The sequence below is a fragment of the Amborella trichopoda genome, chromosome 2 (genome assembly GCF_054954075.1).
Source record: "Amborella trichopoda isolate Santa Cruz 75 chromosome 2, AtrichopodaSantaCruz75HAP2 v2.0, whole genome shotgun sequence".
NCBI lineage: Eukaryota > Viridiplantae > Streptophyta > Magnoliopsida > Amborellales > Amborellaceae > Amborella > Amborella trichopoda.
Window position 1 is genome coordinate 11,909,568 of NC_142337.1, and position 26,214 is coordinate 11,935,781.

The window sequence follows — 26,214 nt, forward strand, 5'->3', positions numbered from 1 at the left end:
TTCCGCTTGTGAAATGCTTTGGGATTACTCAAGCAACTATCACTGCACATTGCAAAGGTGCAAATTATGCATGTACAAGTTGAATGTCATTTTTCACTACACAAGCATAAGGCTGAGGTGGCAATGGCTTACGCTTCTCATATATGCTCTTAAGATTGATATAATGTCCAAACCATTACATGTGAAAACACAGACTTATAAGCTGTGGCTCTTAAACCTTTATTTCTACCTTGAAGCAGAGCTTAGAATATATATGATTTTACATATTATGTATCATAATGATGTGATTTTTTTGTTGGTTTAGAGATGTGCCAAGACCATTGGTCTTTGTAAACGAAGGTCACAAAAACTATAAGCTGGGAGATGTAAAAATTGGATGTATGGAACGTGTCATTTCTCCTTCCATAGTCCGAGTATGATTTTCTCAGACTTTCAGGGACCATATTTTTTCACGTTAGCAGGATCGCTATAACTTATTCTATTGAGTTTGCCACCGTAGAACTCAACAGTCACACCAACTTGTTCGACATACTGATTCTGCCTCTCTGAAAGAAACATCAGCTCTCACAATTCTGTTTAACCCTACATTGCCCAAGTTCATAACCCAATCCAACTCGGGCATCACCTTAGTCAGACTAGGTGAATCCAAATCAGACACCTGGAAATATCAAGCCCTAGTTATGATTCACATGTCACATTTTCTTTGGTTTTAGATGAATGGGCAGTCCCAGGCGAGGAACAGGCATGGGATCCCTAGTGATTCCTTCATTGGGACAAGCCAGTGTCCAATCATACTTGGTGACTATATAATGAATGGCAACCAAAGTTTCTACTCTTGCAAAGTCATATCCTGGACATATTCTTGCTCCACACCAAAAGCCACAAAACTATAGGGAACTGTAGGACATTGTCCCTCTGAGCGCATAGGATCAAATTTAGAGGGCTCTTTGAAGATTGTCTCATCCATATGTGTAGTGCATGCTACCTAGAATACCTGTGCCACCAAAAGTTATTCATGAGAGAGAGATTTGTGTCACCCAAAAGACTTGCACCAACAAAAACCAACAATATGCATAACTGGCAATGGGCCTAGAACACAAATTGTGATTTTAATTCATTTGGTTTTTTGGCCTAGCACGGTCTGGCCCTATGGGAACAAGATCCAAGGCCACGCTAGGGCCATGCTAACCCGGCCCATGTGCCACCTTTTCTTTGGGCGTGACAGTGGGGAGAGGGCCCCTACCTTTGATAGGAATTGAGTCTAGGATGTAGTGTTGCAAATCATCAAGCGCTTACCAATTAAGCCTAGCTCTTTTCTTAAGTGCCACCCTTAAATATGCAAATTTACACATGCAGGAATAGAGACCTGCCACCCTTTGGGTATGAGGTATCCCCCATAATGGATGTCTCTCATTGCTTTCTTGAAGCTGCCAAAGATTGGAGGGATGATCCTTAGTGTCTCTAGTGCAAGCCTCCATGTGTATTTCATCTTACCCCGATCGTCCCATGTGAGAGGCTCATCAGAGACTTTGGCACGTGCAACTTCTACTTGCTCTGCAATATTGCAACTATGCCATGGAGGTTTTGTTGAAAGAGAATAAAAAAGAAAGCATAGGACCCAAGGCCAAAAGCGTAAATCTAGTGAGTTTGTCTACTAAGGTCACAGTCCTATTCACTTTGGGCATGTTTGAGTTTTGATCATTGATCCGGGAACCGCTCTTCCAGATGCTAAAATAACTAGTCTTTCAAGAAAACAAATATGGAAATGCAATATTTAGATTAATGGTTTCAAAACCGGTAGTCTAGATCAAGAATCACCATTCTTGATAGGGAATCGGTCCAAATCGACATGTTCCTTGTTGGAATTGGGAACCAATCCGATTCTTATGGACTCGCTGAATTCCATCAGGAAATTGAGCGAACCTATCAGGGAACTAGATGATGCGGATGAATCGAAACACCAGCTCCCACACAATATTTTTTTATTCCCCACCCAGCCCCACTCCTCTCTCTCTGTCTCTCTCTCTCTCTCTGAACTAATCCTCACATAAAAGAATCGGTCCAATTTGCCAATCAGTCTATACACCAAACCAAACCAGTTTTTTGAATGCTTGAATTGCCCAATCGATCGGCTATACACCGAACCAAATGTGCCCTTTCTATACATTGGGATAAAAAATAGTTGTTCAATCCATCAATGACTGGTGAGGCTCAAGCCCAAACCATTTGCTCTATTGGAAGAGTATACATGGAGACCATGTACTTCTGATATAAGGAGGTCACAGTCATTTTTGTCCATTAGATTTTAAATCAGGTGTATATAAGTGTGGCATTGACTAGGTTTAAAGTTCAAAAAAAAACTTTCTCAAATTTCGTGACACACCCCAAGCCACCCAATTTGAATTAGATGGTTAGGGTTATTTGTGAAGGGCTTGTAATTAAGGTGAATGGTCTCATATTATACAATATATTTAATATTAATATTGTGATATTAGTCAAAATGCAAAGACTAAACTATTGATATATGGGGAGGCCCAATGCCACCTTAATGTGGTTTTGGGCCTCAATAGCCCATATCACTGCCCAATTACCAATTGCATATCTTTTTTTTTTTATAAGAAAAAGTGTTTTGTGAGTCGGGGGACTCACTAGCCTACACAATCACAAATGTCCATGTTTAAGATTAACATCCACAACTAAAGATTCCTATTCAATGGATAGGACAAAATTCTAACAATTTTTTTTTTAAAAATTATTGTATTACATTCATGATTATCATAGTGGAGATTATGGACTACAAATTTGGATTTGGATTCAAGATCAGTGCAAGTAATGGGTGTTCAAGGGAGTCCGCATGAAACTACTATGAGTCGGGGGACTCATAAAAACCGGGTCCGTTTTACAAATGGCGAAAGGACAAGGCTTTTATTAGCCTAGTAACTCACCTATTTAAATGAATCCCGTCTTGGTTTTCAAGAAACTCTTACCCAATGTTCTAAGACTCCTCTGAGGTCACTCAAACTTGGTCGAGTAACTCAGCCTCACCCTATGAGCGAGGCAAGTTTTAGGCGAGTAGGTTGCACAACGTTTTAATAATGTTCTAAGACTCATCCGAGGTCACTCGGACTTGGCCGAGTAACTCGACCTCACCCTGTAGGCGAGGTGAGTAGGTTGCACAACATTTTAGTAATGTTCTAAGACTCGTCCGAGATCGTTTTAAGACTCGTCCGAGGTCACTCGAACTTGGCCGAGTAAGTTGGCCTCCCCTATGGGCGAGGCGAGTTTTGGGCGAGTAGGTTGCTCAACGTTTTAGTAATATTCTAAGACTCGCAACGTTTTAGTAATATTCTAAGACTCACAACGTTTTAGTAATATTCTAAGACTCCGAACGTTTTAGTAATATTCTAAGACGCGTCCGAGGTCACTCGGACTTGGCCAAGTAACTCGGCCTCACCCTATGGGCGAGGCGAGTTTTGGGCGAGTAGGTTGCACAACGTTTTAGTAATGTTCTAAGACTCGTCCGAGGTCACTCGGACTTGGCCAAGTAACTCGGCCTCACCCTATGGGTGAGGTGAGTTTTGGGCAAGTAGGTTGCACAACGTTTTAGTGAAGTTTTAAGACTCGTCCGAGGTCACTCTTCTAGGAATAAATTTTAGCGAGGCGAGTTTTGGACGAGTCGGTTGTACAACGTTTTAGTAAAGTTCTAAGACTCGTCTGAGTTTACTCGTATCGGAATAAAAATTTTAGTTCAAGTTATTAGTAAGGAATCAATTTTACCCCGTCAAATTCCACTATTGTACATCACTTTTACTGGGAATGGAACACAAGACCTCTTGTAAAGAGGTCCATTTTCATACAGGGAATTATAACCGACACACCGGCTTACTATTTAGTACATAAAAAAGCGTCGCTCATAATATATGACTATTATTTTATCTCCATTTTTTATTAAAAAAAAATGAGTTGCACTCGGGCGAGTTATTGGACTGAGCCTGAGTAAATTGTCTCGGCCAAAGCCTGAGTACCTTGGCCGAGTTAATTTTTTGATCACTTCTTTTACCATTGTAAACTCCTGCATATAAAAGGGGATCCGTAGCTAGAAGACGAACCAACAAAGTCATGAGGATGGAAGAAGTGTCATGGCCAGCCACCATAACAAGAATGACATTATCAATGATCTCCTCCTCACTCAGTGTCCCTGCACCATCTTCATCCTTAATACTGACCAGAGACAAAATGAGGTCCCTCTGCAAAGGCTCACTTCCTGAACCCAAGTTGAGGTTTCTTGGCCCTTACTAGACCAGATAATACTTTCCTAGCCTTATTGCTGCTCCTTAAGCTCCTGTTGAACCTAGTGAATGGGACATTCAAGGGCACAGACCAAACCCCATCTATCATGGCTTGGAAATCACTCACTAGTTGTTCTCTCACTGACCAGCTTCAACCCCTATAATAAGTGTGCACATGATCTCAAATGTGAGCCTCTTCATCAATGGCGCCACCTGCAAAACCAGTATTTTCATATTTCATTGTAAGCAAGGGTTAAAAACATGGCTTGGTGGCCTGGTGCCCCTCCGAAAAACTGGTCCGGATTGTCGATCCCGCCTAGTGAATAGGTGAATACAAAATTAAGAAATTAGGGAACAAAAAATTGAAAAACTATTAAAAAATGAAATACGACCAATTTTTTGACAAAACTGGCCTTGATTGTTAGCAACACATGCACATACCCTTCATGCAAATGAAGCTGCTCACTATTTTTTGGAAAAACTGCAACTCTTATGATCCCTTACAATTCCTAAGATGTCATTACCTTGACTTCTTGTTTCCCTTCCCAGTGCCTCTCTTAGTGTTGCCTGACCTCCTTCTCCATCTTCCCAACATCTTCCTTCAACACCTCTGGCCTCAAAAACACTCTCAATGCGTTTCTTAAGCGCTTGTGATCCTCACCACTTACGTCGAGCAGAGTTCTCTCCCCCAATATCCTCTGTATAGACCTGGGTTGTTGGTTAATGAAGGTGTCATCCTTCGCGGTGAAGATGAATTTGTTGGCTGAAGGGCCAGAGAGCACCACAGTTAGGCAACCAAAGAGTGTAACCTTGAATATTGGCCCGTGTTTTCATATCTTCTCTTCGATCCATTTCTCAGCTCTATCATTTCTCATCGCTCGCAAAAGTGCGAAGCTGTCGCCCACAAGGGGGATCCCGAGCGAACTAGGAGGGAGCTTTTCCGACCTTCTTCTCGCAATGAGTAAAAGAAAGAAGGGGTAGGGAGGCGAGGAGAAGGAGAGACAAGAAAATTGATGCATCCATGGTATGAAGTATGAACAAACAATTGTTAGGGGGTGCAACACTCTTCTTTACAAGAAGATTGATGCATCCATGATATAAAGTATGAACCAACAAGTTCTTAGAGAAAGGGGGTGAAAGATGCCTTATTTTATAGGAGAATGCTGATCACATAGGAAAGCATCACCTCACTTATTGGGAAGAAACTGAAATCTCAACATATTGAGAAATATCCAAATAGGTCCCTTACTTTTTCAACATCAGCTGCTAAATGATATTTGTTGGATTAAAAAAGTAAAGCAAAGGCAATGTTCATGTTTTTCTTTTTTTTTAAAAAAAAAAAAAACAAAAACAATGTTCATGTGACCGGTGGACTCACTCCACTGCGGCCTGCAAATTGTATCCCATGTATTCATTTTTAAAAAAAAAAAGGAAAAAGGTTAGGCCATGACTGCTTGAGAAAAAAGGGTTAGCTGGAAGGGCCTCAAGGCCTCTAAAATTTTCTTTATATCCAGTTCCTAAATTAATATTAAAAAAAGAAGGAGAGAGGTTAGGTCAATGGATAATTTGGTTAGGATATAACAAATATATAATTCTATGATGGTGGGAATCTCTTGGGGAGTGATTCCTTTGGGCTTCCCTTGTCCTTAGTACTAGGATTGTTTACTTTCCCATTATCTATCCAAAAATTTACAGCTTCATAGTAATGCATATCACATTATACACTACTTCATACTAATGAATTAATTAATGGGTGTGGTTTGCATAAAGTTTGACCTTAAACAATCGTATACCTCCAAACTTTGTTATGAGATGCAATTTTAGTGTTGAAAATTCTTAGGCTAATGTGAAAATCTATTTTATTTCTATTTATAAAATTTCAAACTCCAAAAAGTTCAAATCAAACAAATCTATAAACACATGAAAATGGACAGTCTAGATAATGTGTTGCAAGTGTATTGTTTTTAATTTAATGTCTTTTTTTCTCCATATCTATACCTCTAAATGTCAAGATGATGAATTAGATATTTTCCAACATAAACAATTTTTTTTGAAAGATTTTAGAGGTGCACGTTGATTCTACATCTTAAGGTGTCAACCTTATATATAATTTTTTTTCTTTATTAGTTGTTTTATTATTTTCTAGGGAAATTTTCATAAATGCTTTTTTGCTATTCAAATTATATCTTGTAAATTTTATGTTTTACACTTAAGTCCTTTCTTCTCTTTCTTTTCATTTTCCCTGAAATGCCCGTGAGTGAGTGGTTAGGTCTCTTGTAGCTACTTTCTCTTGTAGTCATTATAAAGAGACCATTTGTTTATACAAAAAAACAAATGGCCTCTTTATAGACATATTTCATTTTTTTTATATAAAAAAAATAGTTTATGCATTGGGGATGCATTTTTACATTTGCGTCCCCCGCAGCATAAACTATCCATCTTTGGGAGGATGGAAGTCCGATGTTTCTTTCATGCCCAAGTTCAGTTGTAATCTAATTTGGGCCCTGGTACATTGTTGCAAACATGAAATCGCTTATTCATTTTATTTTTTATCTTTGTGAATCCGTTTGATGCTAAAAAGATATCGGACCACCCCGCACCTACATTTTTTTTATATATACATGTGAAGCAGTCTAACATCTCCAACATTAAACTATATTTAAAAGAAAAATTAAGGTATTATGATATCTACAACCTCATACATCCCCTAATATCTTTTTTTTTACATCGTAGGCTACAATATAGATGTTACAATGTATATGCTACATGGAGTTTATATATGGAAAAAGTTTATATAAGGATGCTACCTTATAACGTAAAACTATGGATGCTCCATAAAAATCCATCGGAAAAGATAGTATTAATGTTGAAAAACCCTTTGATTGATCATCTCGACATCGAGATGTATGATTACGAAAAATAAAAAGATTTTAAATCTCAGAAATAGTGCATTTTACAACATATTATCTACACCGTCCATTTTCATGATTTTCATATGTTTAGATCTACTTGATTTTAACCATTTTTGAAATTTAAAAATTTATAATTAGATATAAAAATAGATTCTGAAATAATCCGAAGAACATTTTACATCAAAATTATATACCATGATAAAATTTGAAGGTGCACCTTACCTCTACACTTATGGATGCATCTGTATGCCAACTGCATCCTTTATATATATAAGGTGTGATTTCATGCAATAATTATATAGTACTATAATGAAACAAATTTCAAAAACCATGTTAGGGCTATTCGTTTGAACCGGAATTTTAAATATACACTCTTTCATTCTAATGAACGATCACAAAAAAAAAAAAAAAACACGCTTTAGAAATTACTTTTTTAGCCTAATTAACATAAGCCGTCTATTTCGGTAAGATGCTTAGATCTAGGCTTTAGAAGTATTTTTACCTTTTCAAAAATTTTAGATAGCTTTATTATCATGAGATGAACAATTTTTTTAAAAAATAAAATAATAAATAAATACATTTGTAAGGGCGCAGATTTTGAAATTCACAAAATGGATGGTCTATACTCATTGTTGAGGGGATTGATTTTGCCCATATCTAAGATGCAAATTGAACTTCACTATTTTGAAAATTGACTGTTAGGATAGAGAGGGTCTATACAATTTTTTGGGTCATACAAATACCACAAAACAATAGTTTAAGAAATAGATCGGTGCCCCAGATCGGGTACCCCAAAAACCCATTTGGACTGGTGAATCAGTGATCTGGATAGAGAATCGTCCAAATCGGTCGGATTAAGCTTTAAAAAAAATCCAAAAAAATTATTAAAATTTATTATAAATGTTGTTTTTAGGAATCCAATAAAAAATGGGGGTATTACATTATTAACTTTCATTTTTTTCATCAATATGCGAATATTGAGATATTCATTCCCTGTATGAACTTATGTTAACCATTAAATTTACATCACACAAAAGAAAAATCATAGAATTATCATGGATGAAGTATATAATCATACATAGACTACAATAAAGAATGGATTAAATTGAGGAAAAAATGGCCACCAAAATCTCAAATTACTTAAAATTTATAGCGTGTGTACATTTTAGTGAGACGCACCTAATAAAAATATGAAAAAAATAATTTACAAAATATTAATTGATCAAAATTCCCCTGAAAATTTATGAAGGTATTTTGATCAATTTATATTTTACGAATTATTTTTTTCATATTTTTATTAGGTACGCCTCACTAAGATACACACACGATCCAAATTTCAGATCATTCCGATTAGTAAAAATAAAAAATAAAAAATGAAACACTACTTGACAACTATGATTATGCGATGAAGTTTGGATGATGATACGAGTAGACGAAATCACTGTTCATTTTCGCCTATAAGCGTTTTGCAGTATTTTCTTATATATATATAATGCTCCTGAACAACCGTTCGCATAGGGATAAGTCGTGCGCCCAACAGTAGGGATAAGTCCTACCTTTTCAAATGGTGATGCCTGCATCCCAAATCCCCCTCTCTCTCTATCTCTCGCTCTCTCTCTCTGTCTCTCAATACTGTATCCGAGCTTGCCCAAAACAATGGTGGTGATCATTGAATTGACAACATTTGTTTGGGAAATTTTAGACTAACAGATTTTGAATTAACAAATAGGGGAGAGTTCTTTGTAGAATTTTTCAGACTGTCCATAGACTCTAGTTCCTCTCTCTTCAAAACCAGATGGATTTCGGGGCAGAGAGAGAGATCTGGATTTGGGGCAATGAGAGAGCTTCAAGAGAGAGAGACCTATGTTATGCGATAGAAACTGTATATATCCTCAACATACTCAACAACAACCAATGGGTTTTTAGCATGTGCTTCATCAATACACAGCAATGGAAACTCTACATCTTCCGTTTCAATTTCAATTTTACATGATAACAGCACAAAATAAATCGACTCCAATTCTTAGAATGGAATAAAAAAACATGAATCAAATATAAGAACCCCAATTTTCATATCCATATGTTGTCTTAGTAGAAGTTGCAATTGCTGTGAAATCCCGGTTCTTCTTTCTGTTGAATCAATTGAAAAAACCCCAATTCAGAAAGAGAGTGATTAGGGAGAGAGAGGGTTGCGAGCTGCATCTAGTATAGAGAGAGAGGGCTGCGAGCTACGTCCAATAGAGAGAGAGAGGGCTGCGACCTGCATCCAGTAGAGATAGAATGATGTGAGCTGCGTCCAGTAGAGAGAGAAGGTTGTGAGTTGCGTCTAGTAGAGAGAGAAAGGGCTGCAAGCTACGTCCAATAGAGAGAGAGAGGGCTGCGACCTGCATCCAGTAGAGATAGAATGATGTGAGCTGCGTCCAGTAGAGAGAGAAGGTTGTGAGTTGCGTCTAGTAGAGAGAGAAAGGGCTGCAAGCTGCGTCCAGTAGAGAGAGAAAGGACTGCGAGTTGCGCCCAGTAGAGAGAGAGGGAGGGCTGCGAGCTGCATCCAGTAGAGTGAGAGGACTGCGAGCTGAGTTCCATCCAACAGAGAGAGGGCTATGAGCTGAGCTGCATCCAGTCGAGAGAGAGGGGGCTGTGAGTTGCGAGCTGCGTCGAGTACAGAGAGAGAGGACAGCGACCAGAAGGGTTAAAATAAAAGGCTTGGGATGTGCTCATCACCGTTTAAAAAGGCAAGACTTATCCTTGCCGTTGGATGCACGTCAAAGCCCTACACGAACCGGCATTTAGGAGCTTTTTCATATATATATATATATATATATATATATATATATATATATATATATAGGAAAAGGTTCCTGTGAGTTAATGGGCTCACAAGAAAAGATGAATTCAATGGTCCAGATTGAATCAAGCCCGATTTAACTATCACGGATGTCCGATAGTGTTTGAATTTTAATTTTTTTTCTACAAATCCAAATCACTTGAAATTTTAAACGTGCGTTGCTAAAAAATAGATAAATACATATATGATATGATCAACCTTGATATTATAGCCGTCACTGCAATGTTAAAAAAAAAAAAGAAAGAAGAATAAGCAGTGGGCTTGTGACCCTCCCTTGTTCAAGCCTTGATGAGCTAATAAAATTGCCACACCAGAGAAGTAGGAAGTTAATATCGTGCAGACTTTAATTGCAGGTGTAATAGCATGTGAGCGTAGGAAGACGATGCCCCTTCAGTGGGATCCATGGCTGTAATGGGGCAAATATATATAGTGAAATAACAGTGGGCTATGGCTCTGTCTATTGCTTATGCCAGACCCTTGAGCTTGTATGCGTTTTCTTCTTGTGTGGCTTATGGAAGGCTGGCTTGCTTATGCCAGACCCTTGAGCTTGTATGGTCTTTAGGACTAAAGTTTGGCGCCGTATCGGTTAGATATTGAGCCAATAATGTTAGACGGTTTCATTACTCCAAATTGTAAATCTCTATCCCATCATACTCAGTACCTTGAAACTCCTTATTTTAAAGCATCATTGGGCAGTCAATTAATTCAAGTAATTATTCAAAAATGTCAAAAAAAAAATCAGCTAAAATAAAATAACCACAGTGCCACTCAATTTAAAATGACCTTTGTTTCATTAGGGCCATGTTATTTCTTACCAAATAATATTTAAAATTTTTATATGTGCGTAAGATTTAGATGTAAAGATGCCCAAAATCTCAAGTCAATCCAATCTATATAGGAAAAATAACATTGAAACACCCAACTTGCTCTAGATTGTCAAATCATAACTGAAGGCTGAGATCAATAGCATCTTATGTGAGCTATAATGTGGAGTGTCAAGGGTGCTTGAGTCATTTTATTTTTTAACATGTTTATTAAAAGTGCATAAGGGTGAGAAGCATAAACTCGCAAAATTTTCACTCAATCCGTTGCAAAAAAACATAAAATTGAAATTTTCGGGCATATGCTCTCAACTTTTCAATCATTATATGTCTTCCAAATAATTTTTCTTACATTGTTTTTTACAGGTGAAGCATGACCCCAAAATTTTAGCTCAATCCATTTATACAGAAAAAATAAGTAAATACTTAGACATGCTCTCAACTCATTAAAAATGAGTTCTTTTATGTGATCTAGACTGACCATTTTGTTAAATTGCCATAGATGAACTACGATTTCAAAATCCATTTCATTTAACAAACATCACCATCTCATTAACAAAAAGTTCGATGAACGATTAAAATTGGCTAATTTTCAAATCTCCCAGTTCACAAAATTCCAGCTTAAACCAAATGCAGTATTTTCCATGTTAGGTACTCAAAACTTCCATCTTCTAGATACTGGAATTGAAAATTTCCAACTCTGATTAACTTCCAATTGTTCCCCAGGCCAAGTTTGAACAAGGTTTGGCGTGCCTTGGAGAGGGGCAACGAGCAACTTCTTCCCATTGTCAAAACAAGAATCTTTGTTTTGGGTTGTTCGATGTTAGGATTCGCAAAGCCAAAAACTCATGAAGCTAGTTTTTCAAAGTTTAAAAAATCGCTGACTCAGATCAAAATCACCCAATTCTAATCGAGAATTAAAAGGCCGACCAGCCCACCTCTGCCATTTTAATGGTAAAAAAGCTTTTTTTTTCTCCAAGACGTTTTTTTACCATTCTTTTTATTTTCTAACAAAAAAATTATCTACTAGGGCCCACATCTTTGTGAAGGACCCACACTCAACTGTTTGTTCATTGTTTTCATCTCCCAAATATTCCAATGTTGTTCTATTGTAATGCTTTCTTTTAAGATTAGTGATTGTATACAATGAGATCATTTACTTTTGATACAAGGTGGTCACAATTCTTTACAATTATTTGATGTGAAATTTAAAAGCTTGGATATGTCACAAAGTCCAAGAATTTTTTTTTTGAAGTTTGAGCTTGGTCAATGGAATAATTGCAGGCACTCAATTTCACAGCCAATGGTTAATAGTAATGTGACCACCTTGTATCAAAGGTAAATGTTCTCATTTGATACTTTCTCTTAAAATTAACATGTATAATTTTCATCCTTCATAAGAAAGTTGAAAATTAAAGTGATCTTTAAATCTCTCTCTCTCTCTCTCTCTCTCTCTCTCTCTCTCTCTCTCTCTCCATGGTATTTACGTATTCTCGTTAAAATAATGAAAAATCATAATGCAATACATTTTTTTTCTTTCAAGGACATAAAAAGCTAGATTTCTAAAAAAATTTAATAGTGTTACAATATTTCGTAAGGCTAGATCCAGCCAATCCAATGATTGAGTTTTTCGACCCAAATCGCCGATCCACCAATCCGATGCGATTTGGGTGGGGGTTAAGGGGCTGATCTGGATCACTGATCCATTTTTAAAAACTGGTCTTTTCTAAAGAGGTAATTCATGCCCAAAACATGAATCGTTTTCAAAGTCCTCGAAAAAGTCTTGGGGAACTATTAGTATAGTCCACATGGTGACAATAATAGAAAGGTCATAAGGGTTATAACCATCTAATCAATGGGTTGGGAAGTCGCAAACCGAGAGTGGGAGACATCAAACATAAGTACGAGTTAGGAAAAGAGCTCTAGCTTAATTGATTAGCGTTTGATGAAACCAAGGGTAAGGGCCCTCCCGAACCCAAAAACAAAAACTTAAGTTTGAGTCATCACTATGCCACCATAACCATCCCATCTATGGTTAGACAATTATAACCCTAAATACCACATTGCGATCATGGGCATACAAAGCATCGTGCTTTACTTTCCCATCAGTTATTTAGCATCCTTTTTAACAATCTTTAAATGTGAACTGACTTAATATCCAATGATCTCTCTCTCATACACGCACACACACTTGTTTAAAGGAAAAGCATCCTCACAATAAGCAATCACCATAAAACAAACATAATTAAATTAACTTGATGGGAAATGGATCCATATGGTTAAAGAATTTAATCTGCAATCATGGGGTACTCCACCTTCAACTGTGGACTACAGACCACACTTGCCTTATCAAGCCGATCCCGTGTTTCTCATGACCCACAGTCCAAACATGGGCTCATTAGCGGGTCATCAAAGTCTGACGGATGAGCCCAGGGGTCGCAATCCCAATATGTGAATTACAGGTCATCCCTTAGAGACAAGTCAATGTCAGCAAGACCTTATGTGACCATAGCTCTATGTCACATAGGGGTATCTCTCGCACATGCATACGCTTCACCCTAAAAGGTAGATTTCTAGCTTTCCCGAATGTTCTATCGATATGCATGCCGTGTGATGGTACATGGATGAGGTTTTGACTCCTGTCTATGTAAGCCACCATCACATACAAGGGTCACACAGTCCCTCGGCTCACTCATCCGGGCATGTTCTTCGAACTCATTAAGGGGTAACCCATAAACCCTCATCGGTTTGTTCTTCATGCTCAGGTAACATGGATTTTTTCCAACCGACTGGCCGAGATCTTTAAGCACAGATTGGTATTAGTAAACCATCGTTTACTTAGTATGGTCCACGAGGGACCACACTACCACTGAGTTCTTGTTCCACTATATCATTTCATTTTACAAGCACTCATAAGGCCTTTAAAGGCTACATAAACCCAACATCTCCCACTTGGCCTTTGAATGCTTTACATTCTCTCTTTCTCACTTTCTCTTATTCCCATCTCTCTCTCCCAATTGCAATTTCTCTTAAGCATTTTTACTTATTCTCTTAATACATGAATCATGGCTTTCGCCATCAATCCTTTCACAAAAGGATTTATAGAGGCAACACATTTTTCTCTTTGTTGCTTGGATCTCATCCAAAAAATGGTCGTAGCTCATCTGTCACATCGCATCGTGAATCATAGATCTGTTGTAGCAAAAGACCATCTTGTACCCTTATCGCATGGGGTCGTATGTTCATGAGCTCAAAAGAGTTCTTCAAATAAGCTGCTCCCTTTTGTAGTCATACAGCTAACACCAAACATTTGGGTTTCATGAGTGAACAAAATTATAGTATGTTGTTTCATTTGGCATGTCCTATACTAGCAGGTACCCCCACGAAAATATTTAGTTTACCTGGATCTCGATCTTTCTCAATCTCACCGCATTCCTCAGGTGATAGAAACATGGTTTTATATGCTTGAGTTCTTATGGAATCGTGGCTCCTTTGACATGCATATTGTCAACGCGCTGTCGTAGAAATTCTTATTACCTCACAACGCACGAGGTGAAAGTCAAGTCGATTAAGAAACTTCTTAATCCATACGTCCTCCTCAATCACCAAATAGCAAGCCATGTACTATGCCTTCATAATGGACAATTTCGTCACATTCTGTTTCTTTGATTTTCAAGAAACTGCACCCCCTCCAAACACGAACACATATCCAGATTTAGACTTCGTATCATATGGATTTGTGAGATAGTTTACACCTATATATCTGAATATACAAGCAGTTAAAAAAACGTAGGACTGTAGCAGCTCCCACTCAATTATTGTACATAGAACATATATATTCTCAACATTCTTATGCATATATCATGATGTAGCATATCAAGTCTCATGCAATACGTAATTCAATACCCGTTGGTTTCACAATATGCAAAAACTTTAATGAACCACAAAGGTTCAACTACACCAGACATCTTGATAGTAAATTCATACAAACCAAGTTATCTATTCAACACAATATGTGTCAGGGAAGCTCAACATGATGGCATTCCTACAACATTCCCTATGGTTTCAGGTATTAGGTAATCGAAGATTCTAAATAACTAGAAACATGGGTCAAGGCATATAGGTATTTTAAAAAAAAAAAATGCATGATAGTTTTTCTCCCACTTTTATAAATACCTTCAAGAAATAATGTTTTTCTTTTTAATAATAAAAAAAATTGACTTAGTATATATATATGCCTTCACAAGCAAATAGTTATATAATAGTATGATAGTTTAAAACAATGGTTTAAAAACCGGATCGGTGACCCGGATCGGGCTTTTCAAAAACCGATCCGGATCGGCGAATCGGCGATCCGGATCGGAATCGGGTGAATCGGTCAGAATAAAGCTTCAAAAAAATCCGAAAAAATTATTAAAATTCATTATAAATATTGGTTTTTAGGAATTCAATAAAAAATGAGGGTACTCCATTAAGAATTTTCATGTTTTTGAATGAATATGCGAATATTGATATGTTCTTTCCCTGCATGAACCGCCATTCAGCATTTAATTTACAGTATTTCGTGCTCATCCCTACACTGTTGCTGTTGGGACTCGATATGTGAATAATATGGCTGGGATAGGGTGGCCTCAGAATCATCATCTCTCTCGTTTTCTCTTTGAATAATATGGATTAAAAAAAAAAAAAAACAAATTTTCAAAAAAATCTATCATGGATTAAAAAAAAAATCACAAATTTTCAAAAAATTCTATCATGGATTACAAAAAAAAATTCGATCATGGATTAAACAAAAAAAATCACAAATTTTCAAAAAATTCAATCATGGATTACATAAAATTCGATCATGGATTACAAAAAAAAACAAACAAAAAAAACAAAAAATTCAATCGTGGATTACAAAAAAAGAAAAAAATAGTTCGATCATGGATTACAAAAAATTCAATCATGGATTACAAAAAACTCTATCATGGGTTACAAAAAAAGCAAAAAACAAAAAATTCAATCATGGATTAAAAAAAAACAAACAAACATTTCAATCATGGATTACAAAAAAAAAACAAACATTTCGATCATATATTACAAAACATTCGATCATGGATTACAAAAAATTCTATCATGGGTTACAAAAAAAAAAAAAAAACAAAAAAATCGATCATGGATTACAAGAAAAGAAAACAAACATTTCGATCATGGATTACAAAAAATTCTATTATGGGTTACAAAAAACCAAAAAATTCGATCATGGATTACAAAAAAAATCTATCATGGATTACCAAAAAAAAAAAAAAAAAAAAAAAAAAATTCCGTACGGAATCGCCGATTCACTGTTCGGACTCGCCGATTCCGTACAGTGAATCGGCGATTCACTGTACAGAATCGTCCGGTTCTCTCTAGAACCGGACGATTTCCGATTTTCGGACGATCCGGTTCCTTTTTCACTATTTCCGAGTCGAACCGGGCGAGTCCTGTTCGACTCGGCGTTTTTTAAAACGCTGGTTTAAAATGATTTTCATAAATATTTAATGGACCTTGCAAGACTATGTGGTTTTCTCAAAACCATATTCATAGACTTAAGCTTTTCTCAAATCATCCAATTTAATTATAAAATACATGCTTAGCCTTCATAAATCATTTTACCGCATTCACCTTTAATTTCCTACTAAATCAAGTTCATGGCCACAAAAACAAATCACATATATCATCTTATAATTTTATCCAAAATAAAATATGACTAAATAATGTCTATTAAAGCCTTGACAAAATACTTCATTTTTAGTAATTATAGATAATTTATCACGAGATCATCATCACATGCAACACATCATATTATAGACATTATTGAGAGGATGGTCACCAAGACCGAGTTTCCATCAAAACACTCTCTTTGTGCTTACATATTTGAATGAGCCACACCCATTTCAAGTATTTCATCCTTAGGGCTCAAAGCCTTTGAACAAATCACATCTCCATGTGTATCTCTACTTTAAGTAGTTCATACTCAAGCACAAAGAGGCACAAAAACCAAAGGTATTCAAAAACGACACTTTTACATTTGTTAGCACTTATCACTTAATATCCATACACTCCATACATATTCATAAAAAAATTAGTCAAAATATAACCAAAGCACATTAACAAAGTTATTAAATCATTTTTCCCTATATGACCTTTCCCTATATGACCTTACCATATAATGTGGGATAGATTTCATGCCTCAAAACCATGTAGTGTGGTACCTGCGTTTTTTTGATTCATTGCTTTTAAGTGTTTGGCAAGCTTTTGTAATCTTTGAAGTGTATGCAACAGATGGAGAATATATTGGTCATGGGTTTCATATGTCACGAAGTGTCCATCTCTTCGGTACTTGGATTCTCCTGTCTTACACCATGAATAAATATTTTTTTCATCCCATTATTTCAAATATCACAATTTCAATTCTCCCACTGATCTTTAGCGTTTCTATGCTACCACCAAGTCTCTTTATATATCCCTTCATTTCGAAGAAACCAAGATGTTTTTATAGGTATTGTGTTTTTTCTTATTTCTGCTATTCCCAAATCGAATACTCTTTACGTAGAGTGTTATATATTGCCAACTCTGTATTACCTCTCTCTAAAGTTTTATTATCATAAATCATACTCGTAGCACACTATAAATTTTTTTTGAATGAGCCCTAAAAAAGGTCTTCATAATTAGGAATCCAAAGATATGTCTTAACATGCCACATCTTTTTAATTTACTGCAGAATAGAACTTGAGCATCCCATGATAAAAATATGATATCTCTCAACTCATAAAGAGTTGATCCTTAAATCCTTTTGAGTATTGAAATAGACTCAAAAAATATAAAATGGTGCTCAGTTTCATCCTTAAATCATATCATTTAGTAAATATTCATTTTAGTGACATTTACCTCACAATGCAAATTTCTTTAGTTGAAAATCAGGTTGAGCACCTCTCAACAAAAAATTTGTTTCTCTCAATCCTCAATGAATTTCTTTTTGAAATATTTTGTGTTTAAAACTAGACTCAAAACCAAATCATAACATCATATTTTGAATCCCAAATAATATTTTTCTTTAGAGAAATAAATAAGTGACATTCACGTCACAAAATAAATCATATTGCAGAATTACAGGATGAACACTATCTAGTAAAATTGTCTTTTCTCTCTACCATCATGGAGTTTCCCTTTCAAACCAATTTTGTTTGAAATTAGACACATAATAGTAATACATACATTTTCACAAGCCTTATGTCATTTTGTTAAGTAAGCTTGATAAATATAGATATTCATGTTTTCAATGAAGGACATACCAAATTACAGAAAATTCAGGATGACCTCTCTTCAATCCAAAATTTTTATTCCTCTCTTCCCATAAATATTTCTCTCTCAAATAAATTTTATTATAAATTAGACTTAGAATGGAAGTCTAAAAACTTAGTATGAACCATAAAACATTTTGTTAATAATAGAAATTAAATCTTAACTCTCAAGTCATGAAAATAATTTTTGTTGTAGAAAACAACACTTGCGCATGCTTCAATAAATTGATCTTATCTTTCAAACCACAAGAACTTTCTTGATGAAACTTTTTTTATTTGAAAGTATACTCAATTTTATGAGTTGCAGTCCAATTTCAGCTAGAAATAAAATCATATGATTGGTGAGAAAAATTACGGAACGCAATAGATAGTTCTTGAATTTTGCATGGTCAGAATTGACACCCTTCATTGTTGAGTCCATAACTCTCAATTCCTAGAGGATCTCCACCTGAAATTTTACAGCTAAAGCCTATTATTAAATACACAAAATATCACTGAAGTATGTAATAGAAAATAACCTCATTATATTCTTCATATCACTACTCCAATATAGCCCAGAATACTCATTATGCAGAGTGCCTTTTCGGTGTTGGAATATTTCAATAATTCTTAACTGTGGGTGTATTTCTTTACCACAAAGTTCACTAGCTTTCTTATGTCTCATTCTCAAGCTTGATCTAAACTCAATAAAGAAAAAAGATAACTAATGGCATCAAGTATGAATAGCTCTGATATCAATGAAAGAAAGACCTATGTGATCTTTTACCGGGGAATAACATTTTTCTTTTTTCTTCACCGTTTTTTTTGTAAAAGATCACTTACATGTGGTCTTTATTATAATAAGATAAAATTCAAAATAAAATCAACATAACAATAAAACTAAGATCTTAACAACTTGATGCCATTGAAACAACTATGCACTATGCTTGAGAGTAAAAGATAAGATTGCAAGAAACAAAAGGACGAGTGCCGGATATTACCTCAACCGGGCTTATTACACACCACACCGAGTCACCACCATCCGATGACACAGGATCAACAGCCTACCTTCAATCTCGAACCGGGAAAGCAAATTTTGGCCAAGCCACACCAATGGTATATGAACCCCTTTGATCACAAACTTAAATCCTAGGTGAATTCTCTTAGCAACTTAGTTTGAGAGAGATCGATTCTCTTTTTGCTAAACCCTAAAACCCTTAGCCGTAAATCGAAATTTGAGAGATAGGAGAGAGAAGAACTTCATAACCTAAACCCTTAGGTTCTTTCACAATGTGGGAAAGAGAGATCAAATATGAGAGAGATAAACTTTCTTAAGGGAGAGAGGTAGAAAGATAAAGTGTAGAGATTTTGGGTAGAGACAATCCATTTTTTATAGGCTTGAACAAGATTAGGGTTTCTCAGAGTTTTTCTTGGCTTGCCTCTTCTTGTGAGATTAAACATAGACCGTCGATCAAGGGTGACTTGTGGGTGAAAGATTTGAGCCATCCATTCCATAGATGGGTCATCAACATTATGGAAGGTGCATGGACCATTATCCCCTTTTCCTTAACTATTTTCCCATCAATAGAAATTAGATAAATTAAATCTAATTAAAATATTATGCATTCCATAATCTTTCACAAAATATTCCAAAGATATATCAAGTCAATATACATTTTCAATAATTGGTCAATATATGGTCAAAATATTCCATATCTTATTTGACCACATGCCATAACATAATATTACCAAAACATGAAATAACTTAAACTCCAAGAAAGAATCCAATGGGTGGGGCGTGCCACCCATGTGTGGCACACGTGGGCCCCACCCACTTGACACATGGTGGGCTCATGTGCACTATGGGCCCCTCCATGATATTTTATATAATTTTAAATTATCAAAAAAAAATTTAAAACATTATTTGAATTTTATAATTTTGTAAAATCAATATCTTCATTTTTATAAGTCCAAAAAAAATTTATAAATAAAATATCAAATAACTCATAAAAATTCAAATAAAAAATTCTAAAATAATTTCTATCATAAAGCAAACATAATTAAATTAACTTGATTGGAAATGGATCCATATGGTTAAGGAATTTAATCTTGAATCATGGGGCCCTCCACCGTCAACTGTGGACTACGTACTACACTTGCCTTATTGAACCGACTTAGTGTTTTCCATGACCCACAGTCCAAGCAGGAGCTCATTAGCGGGTCACCAAAGTTTGGCGGATAAGTCAAGGGGTGACAATCCCAATATGCGGATTACAGGTCATCCCTTAAGGATAAGTCAAGGTCACCAAAACCTTATGTGACCACAACTTTATATCGCATAGGGGTATCTCTCGTACATGCATACGTTTCACCCTGAAAGATGGATTTCTGGCTTTCTCGAACGATCTTTCGATATGCATACCGTATGATGGTACATGGATGATGTTTTGGCCCCTATCTCTGTAGGCCATCATCACACACAAGGGTCACACAATCCCTCGGCTCACTCATCCAGGCATGTTCTCTGACCTCATCAAGGGTAAACCCATAAACCATCATCGGTTTGTTCTTCATGCCCAGGTAACATGGATTTTTTCCAACTGACTGGCCTAGATCGTTAAGCACAGATCGGTATCAGTAAACCATCGTTTGTTTAGTATGGTCCACGAGGGACCACACTCTTACTGAGTTCATGTTCCACTATATCATTTCATTTTATAATCACTTATAAAGCCTTCAAAGGGCAAATAAACCCAACAAAATCAGCAGTGAACACAAAGGGTGCAGAATCATAAAAGGTAATTTTTTTTTTTTGGACTTATAAAAATGAAGATATTGATTTTACAAAATTATAAAATTCAAATAATATTTTAGAATTTTTTTGATAATTTAAAATTATATACAATATTATGGAGGGATCCATAGTGCACATGGGCCCACTATGTGTTAAGTGGGTGGGGCCCACATGTGCCACACATGGGTGGCACGCCCCACCCATTGGATTCTTTCTTGGAGTTTAAGTTATTTCATGTTTTGGTAATATTATGTTATGGCATGTGGTCAAATAAGATATGGAATATTTTGACCATATATTGATCAAATATTGAAAATGTATATTGACTTGATATATCTTTGGAATATTTTGTGAAAGATTATGGAATGCATAATATTTTAATTAGATTTAATTTATCTAATTATGGTTAAAAAAATGGGGATAATGGTCCATGCACCTTCCATAATGTTGATGGTCCATCTATGAAATGGATGGCTCTGATCTCTCACCCCACAAGTCACCTTTGATCGACGGTCTATGTTCAATCTCACAAGAAGATGCAAGCCAAGAAAAACCCTAAGAAACCTTAATCTTGTTCAAGCTTATAAAAAAATAGATTGTCTCTACCCAAACTCTCTACACTTTATCTTTCTATCTATCTCTCTTAAGAAAGTTTATCTCTCTCATGTTTGATCTCTATCTCCCACATTGTGAAAGAACATAAGGGCTTAGGTTATGGAGTTCGTCTCTCTCCTATCTCTCAAATTTGGATTATGGTTAAGGGTTTTAGGGTTTAGCAAAAAAAGAATTCATCTCTCTCAAACTGGGTTGCTAGGAGAATTCACTTAGGGTTTGAGTTTGTGATCAAAGGGGTTCATGTTCTATTGATATGGCTTGGCTGAAATTTGCTTTCCCGGTTCAATATTGAAGCTGGACAGTTGATCCCGCGCCATCGGATGGTGGTGACTCGGTATGGGGTATAATAAGCCCGGTTGAGGTAATCTCCAGCACTCCTCCTTCTGTTTCTTGCAATCTTATCTTTTATCTTAACAGGATTTTTATAACTTATTCCATTGAGTTTGACACCATATAACTCAACAGTCAAGCCTACTTGTTCAGCATTGTACTCATAATTCCATCTAACCCTAGATTGCCCAAGTTCTTAGCCCAATCCAACTCGGGAATCACCTGAGTTAGACTGATCAAATCCAAACCAAATACCTGGAAATTCAAGCCCCAATTCTGATTCACATGTCACATTTTCTTTGGTTTTAGATGAATGGGCAGTCCCAGGCGAGGAGCAGGCGTGGGATCCCTAGTGATTCCTTCACTGGGACAAGCCAGTGTACAATCATACTTGGTGACTATATAATGAATGGCAACCAAAGTTTCTACCCTTACAAAGTCATATCCAAGACATATTCTTGCTCCCCCACCAAAGGCCACAAAACTATAGGGAACTGTAGGACATTGTCCCTCTGAACGCATAGGATCAAATTAAGAGGGTTCTTTGAAGATGCTCTCATCCATATGTGTAGTGCAAGCTACCCAAACGACTTGTACCACCATAAGTTACACATGAGAAAGAGAGATTTGTGCATGTCACCAAAAAGACTTTTACCATCAAAAACCAATAATACGCATAACTGGTAATGGTCCAAGCAGCCCGGCCCGGCCCACAAAAAGTAGGGCCTAGGACACAAATTGTGACCCCAGCATTGGGGTTGGGCCAATGCAGTCGGCATTGGCCTAAATACATCACTCTTTTTTTTTCTGTTTTTTTTATTCATTCATTTGTTTTTGGCCCGCCTGGCTCTAACAAAACCTAGGTTGAGCCCATGGGAACAAGAGTCAGGCCGTGCCAGGGTCATACCTTGCCTGGCCTGCAAATTTAGACCTGCAGAGAGAGAGAGACCTACCACCCTTTGGGTATGAGGTATCCCCCATAATGGATGTCTCTCATTGCTTTCCTGAAACTGCCAAAGACTAGAGGGATAATCCTTAGTGTCTCTAGTGCAAGTCTCCATGTATATTTCATCTTACTCAGTTCCTCCCACGTGAGAGGGTCATCAGAGGCTTTGGCACGTGCAACTTCCACTTGGTCTGTGACATTGAAATTATACCATGAAGCCTTTGTTGAAATAGAATAAAAAAGGAAGCATAGGACCAAAGTCCAAAAGCATAAATCATGTGAGTTTGCCTACTAACGCCACAGTCTTATTCAGTTTGGGAATGTTTGATTCATGTGGAGCGCTTTCCGAAGTCCCTAAAAAGTTTTGATCAGTGATTTGGGAACCGCTTTTCCAGATGCTACAGCAACTGTTGTCTTTCTAGAAAACAAATATGGAAATGCAACATCTAGATTAATGATTTCAAAACCGGTAGTCTGGACCAGGAATCGTCAATCAAAATAGGGAATAGGTCCAAACCATCCCGCTCCTTATTAAAATTGGGAATCAATCCAATTTTATAAACTCGTTCAATTCTTTCAAAAAATTGTGCGAGCTTGTCGAAACTAGGCGATGCACACCAACCGAAACCCCCGTTTCCACAATATCTTTTCATTCCCACCCCTGCCCCTCTCTTTATGGACTGATCCTCACATAAGAGAATTGGTCCAATTTGCTATTCATATTGGCTATTCACCTCTCCATACCGGTTTTATGAATGCTCGAATTGCCCAAATCTGATCTAGCTTTTTAAACGTCCAGAGACAAAGTTACTTCCCCCTAGACAAATGTGCCCTTTCTATGCCTTTGGATCAAAGAAAGTTGTTAAACCCATCAATGCACCGGTGAGCTCAAGCCCAAACTCATTTGCACTATTAGAAGGGTATACAAAGAGACCATGTACTTTTGATATAAAGAGGTTACAATCACTCTTATCCGTTTAGATTTCAAATTAGGTGGGCATAAGCATGTCATTGACTAGGTTTAAAATTTAAAAAAAAATCTCGAACTTCGTGACACACCCTAAGCTGTTCGATTTGAATCGGATGGTTAGGGTTATTTGTGACAGCCTTGTAATAAAGCTAAATAGTCCCATATTATATAAGGATTGTCTACAAATAGGCTATTTATCTCTTACACATGGAAGTCACAGTCATTTTTACCCCTTAAATTTGAAAATGGGTGGTTGTAAAAGTGTCATTGACACAAAATTCCAAAAAAAATTTCTCGAACTTCGTAATTCACCCTAAGCTATCCAATTTGACATCTAATGAATGAAAATGGTTGTGATCTCCATGTAAGATAAATGGTCTCTTTGTAGACAATCCCTATTATATAATCACTTTAATATTTATATCGTGATAATGGTCAACAGGCAAAAACCAAACTATTGACATATGGTGATGCTCAATGCCTCCCTAATGTGGGAACCTCAATCGCCCATTTTGTCCACCCCCTTACCAATTTACGCGTGGATATTAAAATTTTAGGAAAATACGAAATGCTCCACTTATATGTAAAAATTACAAAGAAGGTCGATTAACTTGCTTTTTTTTCTTTTTTAAAATTGCCCCTTGGTCAACTTGAATTTTGATTATTATTTTTTTAGCATTTTTGTTAGTAGGGTAGTGCCATAAAGTTTGCGGTACTAACTTAGTAATAAAAAGTTTAAAAAAATAAAAATAAAAAATAAATATAAAAAACTAAGAATAAAAAATAAAATTCGGGTTGGCTGAAGGGTAATTTTAAAAAAACTAGAAAAAACTGGTTGACCTTTTTTGTAATTTCTGTCTTTAAATGAAGCATTTTGTACTTTACCTAAAATTTTAAGATCCGCATGTAAATTAATCTTTGTTTTTCTTTTTTTCTTTTTTTCTTTTTTATTTTTACAGATGGCGAAAGGAAGCGGTTTCTATTAGTCGGCCAACTCATCTATTTAAATGAATCCTCTCTCCTAAATATCCTCATTTTCAAGAAACTCTTACCATTGTAAACCCCTGCATATAGAAGGGAATCCATAGCTAGAAGACGAATCAAAAAAGTCATGAGGATGGAAGAAGTGTCATGGCCAGCCACCATTGCAAGAATCACATTATCAATCATCTCATCCTCACTCAGTGTCCTTCTACCATCTTCACCCTTAATACTGACCAAAGACGTAATGAGGTCTTTATGCAAAGGCCCACTTCCTAACCCAACTTGAGCTTTCTTAACCCTTATTAGACCGGCTAATACTTTCCTAACCCTATTGCTGGTACTTAAGCTCCTGTTGAACCTAGTGAATGGGACATTCAAAGGCACATAACAAAACCCATCTAGCATGCATTGGAAATCACTCATTAGTTGTTCTCTCACTAGTCCAGCTTCAACCCCTATAATAAGTGTGCACATGATCACTAGTCCAGCTTCAACCCCTATAATAAGTGTGCACATGATCACTAGTCCAGCTTCAACCCCTATAATAAGTGTGCACATGATCTCAAATGTGAGCCTCTTTATCAATGGCATCAACTGAAAAACCAAAATATCCATATTTCATTGTAAGCGAGGTTTAAAAATACGGTTCAGTAATTTGGATCGCCCCTCCAGAAAACCGGTCTAGATTGGCAATCCGACCTAGTGAACAAGGCGAATAAAAAAGTACGAAATTAGGAAACAAAAAAAATTGAAAAAATACTAAAAAATAAAGTCAATCCAATTCTCTAACAAAACTAGCCGGTTCTGAGAGAGAACTAGCCCGTTCTCAATATTTAGGCAGAACTGAACCGGCCCCAATATGTCATTACCTTGAGTTCTTATCGAACCGACCCCAATGATTCTCGATCCAAACTGGCCAGTCCAGTTTGCCGATTTTTAAAACCTTGATTGTAAGCAACACATGGAATGGTCTTCATGCGAATGAAGCTGCTTACTGTGTTTTGTAAAAACAACTCCTGTGATCCCATATAATTCTTAGTATGTCATTACCTTGAGTTCTTGCCACCCTTCCCAGTGCCGGTCCAAGTGTCGCCCGACTTCCTTGTCCATCTTCCTAACATCCTCCTTCAACACCTCTGGCCTCAAAAACATGCTCAATGCAGTTCTTAAGCGCTTGTGATCCTCACCACTTACGTCGAGCAGGGTTCTCTCCCCCAATATCCTCTGTATAGGCCTGGGTTGTTGATTAATGAAGGTGTCATCCTTCGCAGTGAAGATGAATTTATTGGCTGGAGAACCAGAGAGCGCCACAGTTGGGCAACCAAAGAGTGTAACCTTGAATATTGGCCCGTGCTTTCGTATCTTCTCTTCGATCCATTTCTCAGCTCTATCATTTCTCAT

The 26,214-nt window shown here is 36.6% G+C and overlaps 1 protein-coding gene, 1 long non-coding RNA gene and 1 pseudogene across 3 annotated transcripts; all 3 read right to left on the minus strand.

Annotated features, from left to right (window-relative positions):
- Nucleotides 1-692: 692 nt before the first annotated feature.
- LOC18448017 (cytochrome P450 716B1-like) lies at nucleotides 693-5,376 on the minus strand (annotated as a pseudogene). Its single transcript, XR_016049165.1, has 4 exons — nucleotides 4,814-5,376; nucleotides 4,061-4,502; nucleotides 1,367-1,554; nucleotides 693-994 (listed from the first exon to the last, which is right to left on the minus strand). The product of XR_016049165.1 is annotated as a cytochrome P450 716B1-like (transcript).
- Nucleotides 5,377-9,120: 3,744 nt separating this feature from the next.
- On the minus strand, nucleotides 9,121-9,866 carry LOC110008448 (uncharacterized). Its single transcript, XR_002283358.2, has 2 exons — nucleotides 9,462-9,866; nucleotides 9,121-9,331 (listed from the first exon to the last, which is right to left on the minus strand). It is a non-coding gene; the product is annotated as an uncharacterized LOC110008448 (long non-coding RNA).
- Nucleotides 9,867-24,828: 14,962 nt separating this feature from the next.
- On the minus strand, nucleotides 24,829-26,214 carry LOC18448016 (cytochrome P450 716B1). Its single transcript, XM_020675885.2, has 2 exons — nucleotides 25,864-26,214; nucleotides 24,829-25,407 (listed from the first exon to the last, which is right to left on the minus strand). The coding sequence occupies exons 1-2, from the start codon at nucleotides 26,212-26,214 to the stop codon at nucleotides 24,829-24,831; spliced, it is 930 nt and encodes a 309-aa protein (XP_020531544.2).